This window comes from Centruroides sculpturatus, unplaced genomic scaffold (assembly GCF_000671375.1).
Source record: "Centruroides sculpturatus isolate CEXI.00-Female unplaced genomic scaffold, Cexi_2.0 scaffold2157, whole genome shotgun sequence".
Taxonomy (NCBI): domain Eukaryota; kingdom Metazoa; phylum Arthropoda; class Arachnida; order Scorpiones; family Buthidae; genus Centruroides; species Centruroides sculpturatus.
Genome location: NW_019386356.1, coordinates 49749 through 63940, shown reverse-complemented (window position 1 = coordinate 63940; position 14192 = coordinate 49749). Strand labels below are relative to the sequence as shown.

Sequence of the window (14192 nt, the reverse complement as noted above, 5' to 3'; positions counted from 1 at the left end):
AGTATTCATAAAAGAGTTCTTAACATAATGTTTTTTTTAAAAATATGTTTGTATAAAAGGATAAAATCTGTTTTATGTTTAAAGTTTTTCTTAAAATTGTTTTACTCACTTATCTAGCATGGTTATTTTTTCTCTATAGGATGTACTTCCTTTTTCTATAATATTTTCCTATTTTACTTCCTCTTTAAATATCTTTTTACACGTTACTCCTTCTATAAATAATGCTATTCCATGATTAGTGAATTCTTCTTTCTAAATTATTATTAATTCTATTACCTTGTTTTTTATATAAATATGTTTGAATAATTGTCTTTTAAATCCATTTCCTTCTTCTTTAGATAGCACAAAAAGCTGCAAGCAGTGCAATAAAGTATTAGAAAGATTAGAAAAAATTGATGATGAAGCTGATGCTGCTGGAATTAAATTTCTTAAGATAGATGATGCACATCTTGCAAAAAAATTTGGAGTAAATAATTTGCCTGGATTATTATTATTTAAAAAAGGAGAAAAACAACCTAGTGTGTTCACAGGTAATAAATAAGTAAATAAATTTCTTTATAATATTTTTTGTCTTGTCATAAATTTGAATAATTAGATTTTAGAAAAATAATTTAAATATTAAATATCCAATAAGTTTTTCTCTGAATGTCAGACTTTTATGGTTGAAAGCAGTTGTTTGATGAAAAGGGATGTATGCACTGTATACTGATATAATTATTTCTAGATTATGTAATGGAATTTTTTCAGCCATCTAATGGTTTTTCTTAGCATTGAATAATAAGAAAGCATTTGATCTGATTGATCTATGCCAGACATTCTATTATTATAATCTCTAATCATGTTTAGTCTTATCTGAATTAACTCACTAATTGAGTTATCTAGTTAGTCTATTTTAAGAATTTCTGAGCCACCATAAAATAGGTATTTTTGGTAAAAATAGGTTTTTATTATAGGTTTGGCTACAGAATAAATGTAATAAATTGATTATTACATATAACGCCTACTTAACCCTTGCATTATATTGCAATCAGCAATTTTTTTGCATTATATGCAATCAGCAAGTCTCCAACATTACTTTTGGTTACCCAACATTATCAAAAATGATGTCAAGGAGGTCTCTCATAATTGCCTCAAGAAGTAGGCATGACATCATGGATGTTTGTAATCTATGCATGATGTAATTACATGGCAGTCTGCAAGTTGCTATGACCTTAAATGCTTGTTTTTAACATGTTAGATAGCCTAGGACCCTATGGCCTTCTATAATTTAAATGATTTCACAGCTTTATTCTAAGCACAAAAAATACAGAAAAATCATTTTCTAGTCCTGGGAAACATCTCAGCCCTCACAGGTCATTTATTTCTAGCTGAATTAATTTCACATCCCATGCTGTCACAAAGATTGAAAGGTTCCCTATGAGATCCTGGTTAAGGACATTGTTCTGTAAATGAAACAATATCTTGTAAAGTAAACAATGCTTGATGTTGAAATTTTTAGCATATGAGAGAAGACACATTAGAGGATTTTTCAGAATTGTCAAATTTGAAGAATGGCAATTATGTGCAATATAATTATGCATGTAAATCAGCAGAAAATTGCCATCTTTTGAATGTGATAATGTAAAAACACCTGCATATGATGACAGATTAAGAATGGCATTGGAGAGTAATTCACCAAAAGACATATGTGACAGTCAACATATTAATTGAACATACTTATAAAATCATTGTCATTTTCCTTTTATTTAATTACTATTTAGAAGCTATATCAAGATGTGTTGAGTATACACAAAAGCAAAAAAATGAGAAGCTTAGTGCAGATAAGTGTTTCAACAAAATATCAATAATAAATCCATTATTTATCCATAGAAATATAATACAGAATAATTGAAACAGGGTCATTAAAACTCATAAAAATGTTTTCTTGTCTGGCACCATAGTTTATTTTTGTTTTATTTTTGATGTTAACTATGTTATTTACATCTATTTGTTAGGAATATGCTCATTCTAGCACTACAGGCAAGAGTGTGTTTTAAGAATGTAGGTGATGTCTAGTGACAGATTGCCAACTATGATATTAACCCATATACAGCAGTTAATATGCTCAACATCTGATTATTCTATATTTAATGTATCTCTGTCATTTTGAAATATTTTTAGATTTGATATAATTTAATTTAATTATAACATAAACAACAAATTATTAAATTATCCCAATCAGTAAATAAGTGATAAATTTAGAGAAAGGTAAAATTACTGACAAAAACTCATTTGGATTTAAAATATAGAAGAAACTTGATATAAAGATCTTCATATTCTATTGTTTATAAAAGAGGATTTAGCCTTAAAGTTCTTTTACATATCATGAAGTTGTGCTTTGTTTTTTCTTTGTTCATATTGAATTTATTTTAAAATTATCATTCTGCATATTATTGTGAATTTTAACAATAACAAAAATATTTGGTTTCTAAAGAAACTTATTAATTATTTCTAAGTTTAACTTTTAACATTAGAAGTTTTTATTGGGGCATATATTTAATTTTGCCAGTTCATTATTTTATCTTTATTCTCATAGAATTTTTCCTTTATAAATTCTTTTGATCTATTAATTTTCATATTTAACAATATGATGAAGCTTGTACATTGTAATCAGAAGAACATAAGAAATTTATACAAATACAGCATTATAAATTGACTAAGCTGAATAAATAATTAAAAGTACTTTCACTACTTTTGTAATCAAAAAAGCATTAATCTATTCCTCCAAATTTTTAAGCCCACCTGGAATAGTCTTTACAGTCTATTTTAAATTTTTAAGTAAGTACATGTATTTTTGTTGACAATAAACTTTATGGCAGCTTTGTGCTGTCTTTTACTATCTTTATTGATTTCTAACAAACTAAAATTTTTAAATAAACGAACATGATTAATCACAGCCTCAAACAATAAGAAAAATATGATTTTATTGGATAATGGCATAAAGTATGGCATAGTTAGCAACTGGATTTTTGAAAGCTTTTAAATATCGTCTAACCTAGCTTTACTCTACCTCATTGTAGGCTGCAAAAAAATGCATAAAATCTGTCTAATGTTTTAATGTATGTGCATTTCCTTAAATGCAGATAAATTTACAATGATATTTGGGAGACATGAGTATTAACAAAGCGCAGGTGCAATAGTAATTATTGAAATTAATTATTGTTGCTATAAAGTATAGGAACTGTTCTACTTTCAGCACCGGGGTGAAATCATTGTTACACTATCTGGAACCTGTGACCAGTGCTCGACACATTTGTCAAGCTATATACAATATATATGCGTCAAGCACCAGTCACAGGTTCCAGATAGTGTAATGTATTGTTGCTATGTCAGCATTCAAGAAAATAAATAAATAAAACAAAAAATAAGGGTGCACTGAGGAGTGAAAGTCTTTATTTAGTAAGTAATTAATTAATTCATTTGAAGAGTGTCAAAGGAAAAGCAGTCTTTTTGTGTAAGTCTGTAGATTACATTGTTTCATTTCAACTTACACAATGCCAAATGTTCCTCAGTGTTATGTGCAAATAGGTTAAGTTTAACTCTACACTGACTAGTAGAGGGTAGGAGTTGTCATCAGTGTCGGACCAAAGTATGACCAAATGTATGGCTGCACAATGGGCACAAAATTTACACTATTTATACATTGATTAGCAAGCTCAGGGCATCCAAAACTTCTTGCACAGAGTGCAAATAAGACTATAGTTGATACTGATTGACTGGTTGTTATTGATTGCTATGTTTTGCATTTGGAAAACATACATTTGTTAAAGATATGTTTTAGAATTGTTTTTAGTTTTTTATAATTAGATATGATATGATTTCTCTATACTTAGGCATTATTAGCTGCTGATACATTATAAATTACTCTGAAGTTTATGAAAATATTGATCTAACTAAATCAAATTTCTACTATAATGAGTTATAATTAAAATGCTCATTAGTAAAATGAAAAACTAAATGTTTTTAATTTATAATCTTAAAATCATAACAGATTTTATATTAATTGTTATATTATTTATCTGAGATGTTATATTAATTGAATCTTTCTATTTAATATTGAAATAAACAGGAGATTTGAAAGAGGAAGAGAAAGTGTTAGACTGGCTAGTTTCACAAAAAGATCCCCGCAGTGAAAGAATTGAAGAATTTGAAGGAGATGCTTTGAAAGCATTAATAGAAAATTCAGAATCTGTTGCAATATATTTCTGTAAGCAGTTCTTTATTTTAAAAAGCCAATTAATCCATTTTTATTTTCAATTTAGAATAAGTATTAAAATATTCTATTTACATTTATTTGATTAATTAATAATTTTTATCTCATTAGAAAAATTTATATAAATTAACTTTTAAATCTTGAATATATGTAAATTTACAAACCACAGTAGTTACAGTATTCTTCTAAACAAAACTCCCATTAAAATCTGACAAGTGAAAACATTTTTGTCTAAGATGGGATTTGAACCCATGATTAAAGTACTAGAAATAATGCATTAATACACACTTTTGCTAATTATATGACAACATAGTTTAATTTGTAAATTTAATATAAAGGCTTTAGAGATTAAAATAATATAAATGATCAATTACTTTATTTATTTGATATAAGAATAGGCTATGAAAAATTATTTGCTCGTATATTTTGATAAATTGATATATCATTGAAAATCAATTAAAAACTTTATTATTATATATATTACATTATCATTGTTACTTCAGTCTGTTTGATACATTTATATAATATTCATAAAAAATCATACATTGAATTTTATGAATTTTTGTTTTGAAAGTTCATAAGTAAAAATTATTGAGACAGTTTATAATAAAATCATTATAAATATATTATTATTGATTCAAAGAACTTGCAGAAAAGTTTGATTATTAAAAGTATTTTTTAATTGAAATGTATAAAATTATAGGATCCACAGTTACAGGATTTTAGCTTAAATTGCTTTCATTCAGTTCAGAAACTCAGGAATTCTTACAATGTAAAATATTGTTTTTGTATATAGCAATTTAAAATAATGCAGTAAATTTCTGATTTGTACCATCCGATTTCCGGATTTGTGGTCTGTCAGAAGGAACACTTTATGACTCATTTAACTTGGATCAAATCCATTTATTATACAACTATTTACAATATATACAGCAATACTTCTTGATTGCTACCAACAACATAGTCTAAAATCTTGCTTTTCTGTCTTGTTCACTCAGTCAAGTTGCCTTTTATCCAACTTCGAGATCCAAGGCTGTCCAATTTGGAGCTGGGTCAGTAACTTTCCTTCGGGTCTGCCTCAGTTGGCATACCTGTCTCAACTTGTTCAGGATGACTCATGCTAACTGACCCTATGATTTCAGTTCAAAAATTTTCACCCAAACTGAATCAGATAGATGATTGGCATGACACTGTTGTTATTAGGAAAAGTATGATGTACAGGGCAAGACACTACTAATTTGAGGTGGAGAGCATATATTTTAAATTAAGTTAATTAAAAATATGATTAAAAATTGCAGCCCAGCATTGTGATGATGTCACAATAATTTTGTTTGTTCACTATGAATTTTATATATAACTATTTTCTTTAAAATATCATCATCAATCACCAATGGTCTGCCAGAACATAGTTTATCAATTAAATTGAAATCAAAGTTGGCATATGTAATTTATTCCTAACCACATCACAAATACTTTCAAAAAATTTGTTGCAATTACACCTTTTTTTTAAACTTAAAGTGGAATAAATCAAAAACACTTTATCAAAAGCCAGTATTTCTATCATAAAGTGGTTCATTCTGCATTGTTGAATTTTATTAGATGATGCATATTGGACAGTAAATCATGTATTAGCAATAATTATTGTATAAATTTATCAGGCATAATACCTAATTTAAACTCTAATCCTAACTTCAAAAATGAAATTACTTTCTCATCAACTTAATATATCATACAAACACATATTACTATAATATAGTAAAAGTTCACTTAGTGAGTTTAACTGCTTTATTTTATCTTAAAAAATAATAATATGAAATATAGGTTATATAGTTTTCTGAACTGATATTTGCAAGTAAATATAATAATTATAATTAAGTGAATACTTTGAAACAAAATTCCAATAACTAATAGTTACAGAAATCATGCAAATCTTCATTAAGAAGCTCTAATTTTACTTAGTTTTAATCATATTAAAGTTCATTGAATATATAATAAATGAAATTTAATATACAATTAATTACTTGTATTTTGTTCTTTAGGATAATTTGCCACAGAATTTAATAGTTAGCTGTGAGAATTTGTGTGTGTGTGTGTGTTTATATATACAAATTTTGAATTCATAAGTGTTTTTACTAATATTAATTATTTCATAGAATTATGGAATATAAATACTGAAAATGATATAACTAAACATTGCCATTATTTTATTAATTAAGAAAAATAGTGAAGAAAGATATTTTTCCATAAAAATAAGAAAAGTAGTGAAATTGATTTTTCAACAAGATTTTCAATTATAATTTGGTATCAGAATTTTCAATAGAATGATTAAAATTTATAGACTCATTTTGAAAATTCCAATTTTATAATTTAATTTTTAAAAATAAAAGATTAATGCAGTTTTTATGCAATTCTTACTAATCAATTTAAACTAAAAAAAAAATATTCTATATAAAATATAGAAGAAAATTTTTTTTAGTTTATTTTTGTGCATATTATTTTATTAATAATTAATTTACTTTTATTTTTATTTCTTAATTTAATAGCTTGATGTTAAGGTTTCAAATGATTTTTTCAAGTCAAATTAATCTTTTTATTGCTGTTAATCTTTGCAATTAATGATAGAAAAATAAAAAGTTTATTTCTATTTATTTATTTATTTATTTATAGATAAAATTACTCCTAAAATTTATGTATTTATTGATTATTTTACTTTTATTTTAAATGTTTTCTTTTATTTTTAATACTTTCAGAAACATTATTATTATTTTTTTTTGAATAAAGCTTCCTCTAATATTTAATAATAATAATATCAATAATGCATAATATAATTTAAATGATATATTCTATAACAAATTGTATAACATTTATTTTTTTAAACTTTATAAAGCTTTTCAATATTTAATTATTTTTTAACTCTTTAAAAAGAATAACAGAAATCAAACCAATTACATTTTTGCTTTCACTACATTTAAAACAATTTTTTAACAACTCACACTTTCTAAAGATTTGTTATTACATTAGTCCTTTTGTAAATAATATCAATTCCTATCACAATAAAACTGAATTTAAATATCAACAAGAAAAAGTTAATGAATATTCTTCTTCTTCTTCTTCTTCTTGCAAGATGATAAAGCGAAATGCTCACCCTGCGAAGGAAGTGTGGGTAGGTGATTCATAGATTTAGACATATTTTTAAACAAAATCTATTTGCTATAAATTGATCTTTATTCTCACCATTTTATACATTTTGTTTTATTAAAGCAATTCACTTTTTCACAGAAAACATTTTTGAGTTTATATTATACAAATATATTGAATTTTTCTATGTATTTGTTTTTGTTTTTCACAATTACCACAATTAAGATTTCTTCTTTTGTTGATATTTTGAAAATTAATTATGGCAACATGTTTTAATTAATTCAGTTTTCTTTTTGATTCAAACTTTTTTAGAGATATTATATTGATTTTTTATATATTATATCCAAAATATTTATTTATTTATTTCTGTATAAATATTAACTATGCAATTATTTTGTAGATCATTTATGCAAAATTTTATATTTTTTGTGAAAGTAATTTTTAGTGTTTTTCAAACTAATTATAATTAATGATCTGAAGATTTTTTGGAATTATAGAAAAATTTATAATTATGAAATATAGCCTAAAAATATTCATAAAAATAAATACTTGTTAATATACTTTTTGCAATAAACAAGTATTAATTTTTATTGGATATTTATTAAACAAAAAATGAAAATTGTTTTTTTAAAATTAAAATGAATGAATAAGAAAGAAATATTAATCTTTAATTAAAAGTTTGAAAAACACCACTTTTAATAAACTATTAATGATAAGTTAAATTTACAGGTATCGCTTGACTTATGCAGGGTTCATAGCAATCATGGAAAACTGGAATTTTCATGTGTTTGGAAAATAAAAAGAATTTCATGGAATTTTCATGGAAATTGCTGCCCCATGTTAATGTTACATACTTTTATTCAAAATAATTGATTAATTGATGTAAGTTTCATTCATGTGTAATGTGCAAGAATTTTCTGAGGCATCTAACTTCATTGAATCAAAAAATGAATTCAGGAACAAGCTTTATCAGAAACTGAGTGCTCAATTTCTGAATGAATTAGTTAGGTCAGAGTCCAGCACTTATTGAGTGTTCAGTGAATAAAGAATAATTTCTGTCTTATGGAGGTTTAACTTTACATTAACTTACATACCATGTAATTTTGATGTATGCTGTTATAGACATGTCACTAATAGGCAAATTTAATTGAAATTAAATATATATTAACATTATAGATTTCTGTTCTTCAGTTTGTATATTTCTGGTTCCAGTCTAGGTTTAATTTCTTTTGATTGTCTGAGAGATAGTGTGTTATTGTCTGTCCTACAGATGGTCAACAGTCTCACCATTGACTCTTCTATTAAGTCCTGAGCCAGACTGTCAAGCTGTTTATAGTCCTGTCAACTTTTACTAATTGTGTTCAATGTACAAGACTGAAACTAGCTTTGATCTTAGTGTAAATATAAATTGGTCATAATTGATAAATATTTGATCAGACTGTGAGCTTGATAGTGTGGATTGGGTCTAAAGTTACTTAAAGCATATTTCTAAGTTAACATTGATATTTGATTAATATAATATGGGTTTGGCATTACATAATATTTGATGACAAAAGTAGTGTTAGACTAGATGTTGCTTGTCGGAGAGATTAGTAAAAACAAGTTAGACTCATGTAACTGGTTATATAACAAAGAAACAAAGAATACACAAAGATTACACTGTCTTGACTCACGGAAGGTCAACACTGTAAAGGGAGAGAGTGAAATGAGGTCACCGTCTCTAATGGCTCCCTGAGGGGTCAACAGCACCACCAACCTTTTATTATATAACGGAAGAACGTTTACAAAACATCGTGATTCAATGTGTTGTACATAACGATGCCATATAACATTAGACAATAATTTCGATCATTGATTCCAACACATCCCCTCAACAATTGATTGTTAATACAATCCAATATCACGAGTAAATTTTTTAACGTTATTTGGGTTTAGTGGTTTTGTTAACAAGTTGCCTGTCATCCGTTCACTCGGACAATAGATTACAGTAATTTCTCTCAAATTCTTTAAATGACATACAAAATGGTATTTTGTGTCAATATGTTTTGTGTGCTGTTGTGCTAATTCTAAAAGTTGAATACAACTTGATTGTCCTTATTAAATATTTTGATAGATGTTGTAATCAGTAGATTTATTTTTTCTAGAAGTTGTTTTATCCATACAATTTCTTGAGTAGCTTCTGCCAAGGCTATGTACTCTGCTTCCATGGATGAAAGTGCTACACACTGTTGCTTTTTACTAACCAAATGGATAGGACTTTCTTTTAGCAAGAGCAAATATCCTGTGTTCGATTTGTGGTCTATACGATCGTTTTCCCAGTCAGTGTCTACATAACATTTAAGTTCTAATTCTTCATCAATACTTCCTAACTTGATTTTAAAGATTTTTTTCATTTTGGTCTCAAATTCAGTTAACGTATGTTTGTCTGTGGCCATTGCTATTACATCATCTACATGAATTGCTAAATACAAGCATCTTTTATGGCCTCTGGTATAAAGACTGGGATCAGCTACACTTCTTTTAAATCCTTTAGATAGCAATGTTTCATTGAATTTTTTATTCCATTCATTCACTCCTTGTTTCAAGCCATATATATTTTTCAATAATTTGCAAACCATGTCTGGCAATCCTTCGTATCCTTCAGGTTGTTTCATGTATACCTCATGTGATATGTCTCTGTTTAAGTAAGCCGTTTCGATGTCACAATGCTTAACTTTCATGTTCTTAATTCCGGCTGTAGTTAGGAGTGTTTGAAGGATGGCAGTTTTGATCACGGGGGCATACACATCATCATAGTTAAAGCCATACTTTTGTGTGTACTCTTGAGCGACTAAACGAGCCTTAAAACGATTAACTTTATTGTTTTCATTGTTTTCATCTCTTTTAATTTTGTATACATGTCTGCTTCCTACTGCAGTTTTACCTAGAGGTAATTTCGTAATTTTCCATGTGCTGTTATTTTTTATGGCTGCTATTTCCTTATCCATGGCTTTGTTCCATTCTTTGAAATGTTTGCCTGTGATTGCCTTGCTATATTCTCTCGGTTCTACTGCATCCTCTGTCATCAATAAATTTATTGTTTCAATTAACCTTCTAAGACAGGGGTAGCCAACAGTTTTTGCCCCCGGGCCGAATTGGAAAGAGAACTTTTTTCATGGGCCGAACCAGAGGTTGCCCTAGGAAGATTTTGTGGTGGTGCGAGATCTCATTGTAGTGTCACCCTGTAGAAACTAAATTATACATAGAGATTACAGATACATTTTTCACATTATCATGCTTTATCAACGTTCTACACTGTACTTAAGAGATTTGTAATGGAGGGTTAACTCTAACCAGACAGCGAGTTGTTGATTTTTTTTCTTTTTAGGCATCAGAATTTTTCACTGAGCTATTCTGACTGAGTAGCTAATATTGAAAGATTCATTGTGAGCCACATAGATCCATTACACGGGCCACACTGTGGGCCGTATCTTGGCCATGCCTGTTCCAGGAGGTACTCTCTTAGTAGTTCTTTTCAATCTCCTTAAATGTATGCCAGTTTCTTCCATTTCTTGTTCCCTTGTTTTTGTTTCATATTCTTTCATATCATTAACTACTGTAAGTGCTTTGAGATTTATTGAGCTCATACAAACATGTGTTTGCTGTTGCTACTGTTACTCCATTTTTCTGGATAGAGCAATGTTCCCTTTAAATTTTATAGCAAACCCTAATATCATTAGTCTTCTGACTGAGATTAAATTTCCTTTAAGGTGTGGCACATATAGCACATCTTTCATATATATTCAATGTTGTTCATTATTTTCATCCATGCATGTTATCATTACATTGTGTTTACCTTCAATGTATAGAGCTTGACAATTGGTTAATATTACTCTTTCTGTATATTTACTATTAATGGTTGTGAATAAATACTTCTTGCAACACATATGCGACGAAGCTCCTGAGTCTACGTACCATTGATGAATCTCGTTTTGTGTTCCTGTCTTAAAACATACATAGGATTCCTTTTCCAGATGTTGTTCATAACTTTCTGCATAAATTTTGTTGATCTGATTTGGATGTTTTTCTTTCCATGTTGCATATTTCCTACATTCTTTCTTTACATGTCCCTGTTTTTTGCAAAAATAACAACTTTTGGGTGTACTCCCACTTTTAAATGCTTTATTCGCTTCATATTCTTCATTTGATGAGGTCTTTCTTCTTGAGTGTTCCTCAAGTAATTGATTACGTATTAACTCCTGAGTTAAATCTTCTGGACGAGTCTCTAATGCTGTTATTAAAGTGCTATAGCTGTCTGGCAAGCTACTAAGTAATAATGCTATCTTTAATTTCTCAGCTAGAGTTTCTCCCAGTGCTGTAAGACAATCAACCAATTCCTCCGTGTTGGCCAAGTGTATCTCCATGTCACTGTTTTCTTCTAGTTTTAAATTGCAAATTTTCTTCAATAGGTAAACTTTATTTGATAGTGTAGACTTAACATGGTGTTTCCTTATGGCTTCCCAAGTTCCTTTAGCTGTAGTACAGCGCACAAAACATATCGACACAATGTGTTGTACGTAACGATGTCGTATAACATTAGAAAATAATTTTGATTGTTGATTCCAACAAGTAGATCAGCACCTCATGTTAATTGGCATGAAGATAATAACCTACTTTTGCTGTCATCTGTGCAAAGAATTTTGTATTATTGCTATGTTATGAACTTAATAATTTTGCTGTAAATACAGAACAAGCTTTAAATCTAACAATATTAGGGCAGTGGAAATTTTTTATGATAACATGAAAAGTTCATGAAATTTTATGGAAATTTACATTGACAAAGTACTATAAACCCTGTTATGATCAACATGGTTAAACAAACCTGTCATAAGTTGAATTTTATGCAGAAAGTTAAAAACATACAAATATGAAAAATTATAAATACTTATCTAAGTATTATTTCGTTCAAAGTTTCAAATATAAGTAAACAAAATGACTGAAACCAATTTCCAGCACAAATTTATCAGAAAGCAAATGTTTTCAGCATCTTTAGGCTAACTGCCCATTCAACATGGTTGAAAACATTTGCTTTCTGATAATTTTGTGCTGGAAATTAGTTTTAGTCATTTTATTTATTAATTATACCTAGTTGTGAACAGTTGATTATAAATATAACTATGCACAATAACTTAAAATAACTGAAAGGTAAAGATTATCATCTGTAAAACATCTTCATCACTTATAAAAGGTATTGATTTGTTTTGAAATTTATCAGCAAGGAAAGTGGAACATAAGAATATTGGCCAATTTTGTCTTCAGTTTATCTTCTGGTGTCCTCTTGGAGGATGATTAAACCACAATATTTCTAAATATGTAGTTCAAGGTTGTAAGTCTGAGTGGTAAAATTTGACATACTTATAAGTCAAGGGATATCATTATACTTAAAAAATTCTGTTAGACTTTTGTATGCCAAGTTAATCATTAAATACTTAATAAATTTATTGTTTGAGTGTTTAATTACTAGTGTTTTTATGTTAATTGATAAAAAAATACTTTATGAATCATTCCAAGCAAACTAATTTAAATAAATTAAATTTAAAGTAGTTTGTATAGATTTGACTTTATTAAATCATTATTATTTATTATAAAATAATATAATATTGTAAAAGCTCCCTACCTTGATATTAACCCAGCAGTGATGCAAGTTCATAAAAACAAATGTTTTCAGTCTATTTCTAAGACCTGCTTCAGGTCGTAAATTTCAAATAGATGGAATGTCCAACTCTTTGATGCCCAACTATTCTTAGAAAAATGCTTAGTTAATTGACTTTATGCCATCCTTTATTTTAAGATATTGAAATTTAAAAAGAATTTAATTTCAAGTACTTTGAATAATCTTCAAATTATTGAAAGCACTCACCATTTTTTTCCATGTGTTCATATATTATTTTAATATATTAAGAAATGAATAGTCATAATTATTTTTATCACTTAAGGTTTGTCATTTTGGAAAGTAGTTAACATGTATTTGTAGCAGTTTCATTAACTAAAAATATTTTTAATGCTTTTGAGAGTAAAGATATAATTGTAGCTTAAACATTTTATAGATGCTGCAGATTGTTCTGATTGTAATCAAGTGCTTGAAGAATTGGAAAATATTGATGACGACACAGATAAATATGGGATACAGTTTATAAAGACAACAGATACACCAATTGCTCTAAATTACGGAGTCAAGAATTTTCCTTCCTTAGTTTATTTTGAAAAACAAGTTCCAAGTGTATATGAAGGTATTTTTATTGTATTTTTTCAAAAACTAAAATTTAAATTTGTTAAAGGTAAATAATTTTTAAAAAATTTGCTATTTTAAAGGTGATCTGTCAGCAGAAGAGGAAGTTCTTCAATGGCTAGTTCAACAAAAATCTGAGGATACAATTGAAGCTGTTAATAGAGAAATGCTAGAACATCTTATTCAAGAACAGCAATATCTTGTTGTGTTTTTCTGTAAGGTTTAATTTTTCTTTATTAAGAACAAAACATATTTTTTTAATTCTTTTATCTATCATATTCATCTGTGTGCCTACTGAATATTAATATTAGCATTATAAGCATTTCTTAAGTATATAGTGAAATATAGTTTTGATTTTATTGTTAAATTGTATTAGAATTTAATTTGCATTTAATAAAATTTTTCTACCTAGCTTGAATGTGGCAGTTTGTAATCATAATAGAAATATGCTGTTTGTTTGAGTCTATGGTTAATATTTAAAATTATTAAGGTAGAAATGTTGCTTTAATTACAATCTAGTTATAAATAAATGAC

At 27.4% G+C, this 14192-nt stretch overlaps 1 protein-coding gene across 1 annotated transcript in view; it reads left to right on the top strand.

Moving 5' to 3' along the window:
- Positions 1-316: 316 nt before the first annotated feature.
- Positions 317-14192, top strand: part of LOC111614666 (protein disulfide-isomerase A5-like) — a gene marked incomplete at its 5' end in the record, with an annotated part of 32366 nt that continues 18490 nt past the window's right edge. The window contains 5 exons of the mRNA XM_023356027.1: positions 317-530; positions 4109-4246; positions 7377-7415; positions 13477-13659; positions 13742-13873. Of these exons, the coding sequence (XP_023211795.1) occupies positions 317-530; positions 4109-4246; positions 7377-7415; positions 13477-13659; positions 13742-13873 (706 nt within the window). The remainder of the gene's footprint in view (positions 531-4108; positions 4247-7376; positions 7416-13476; positions 13660-13741; positions 13874-14192) is intronic.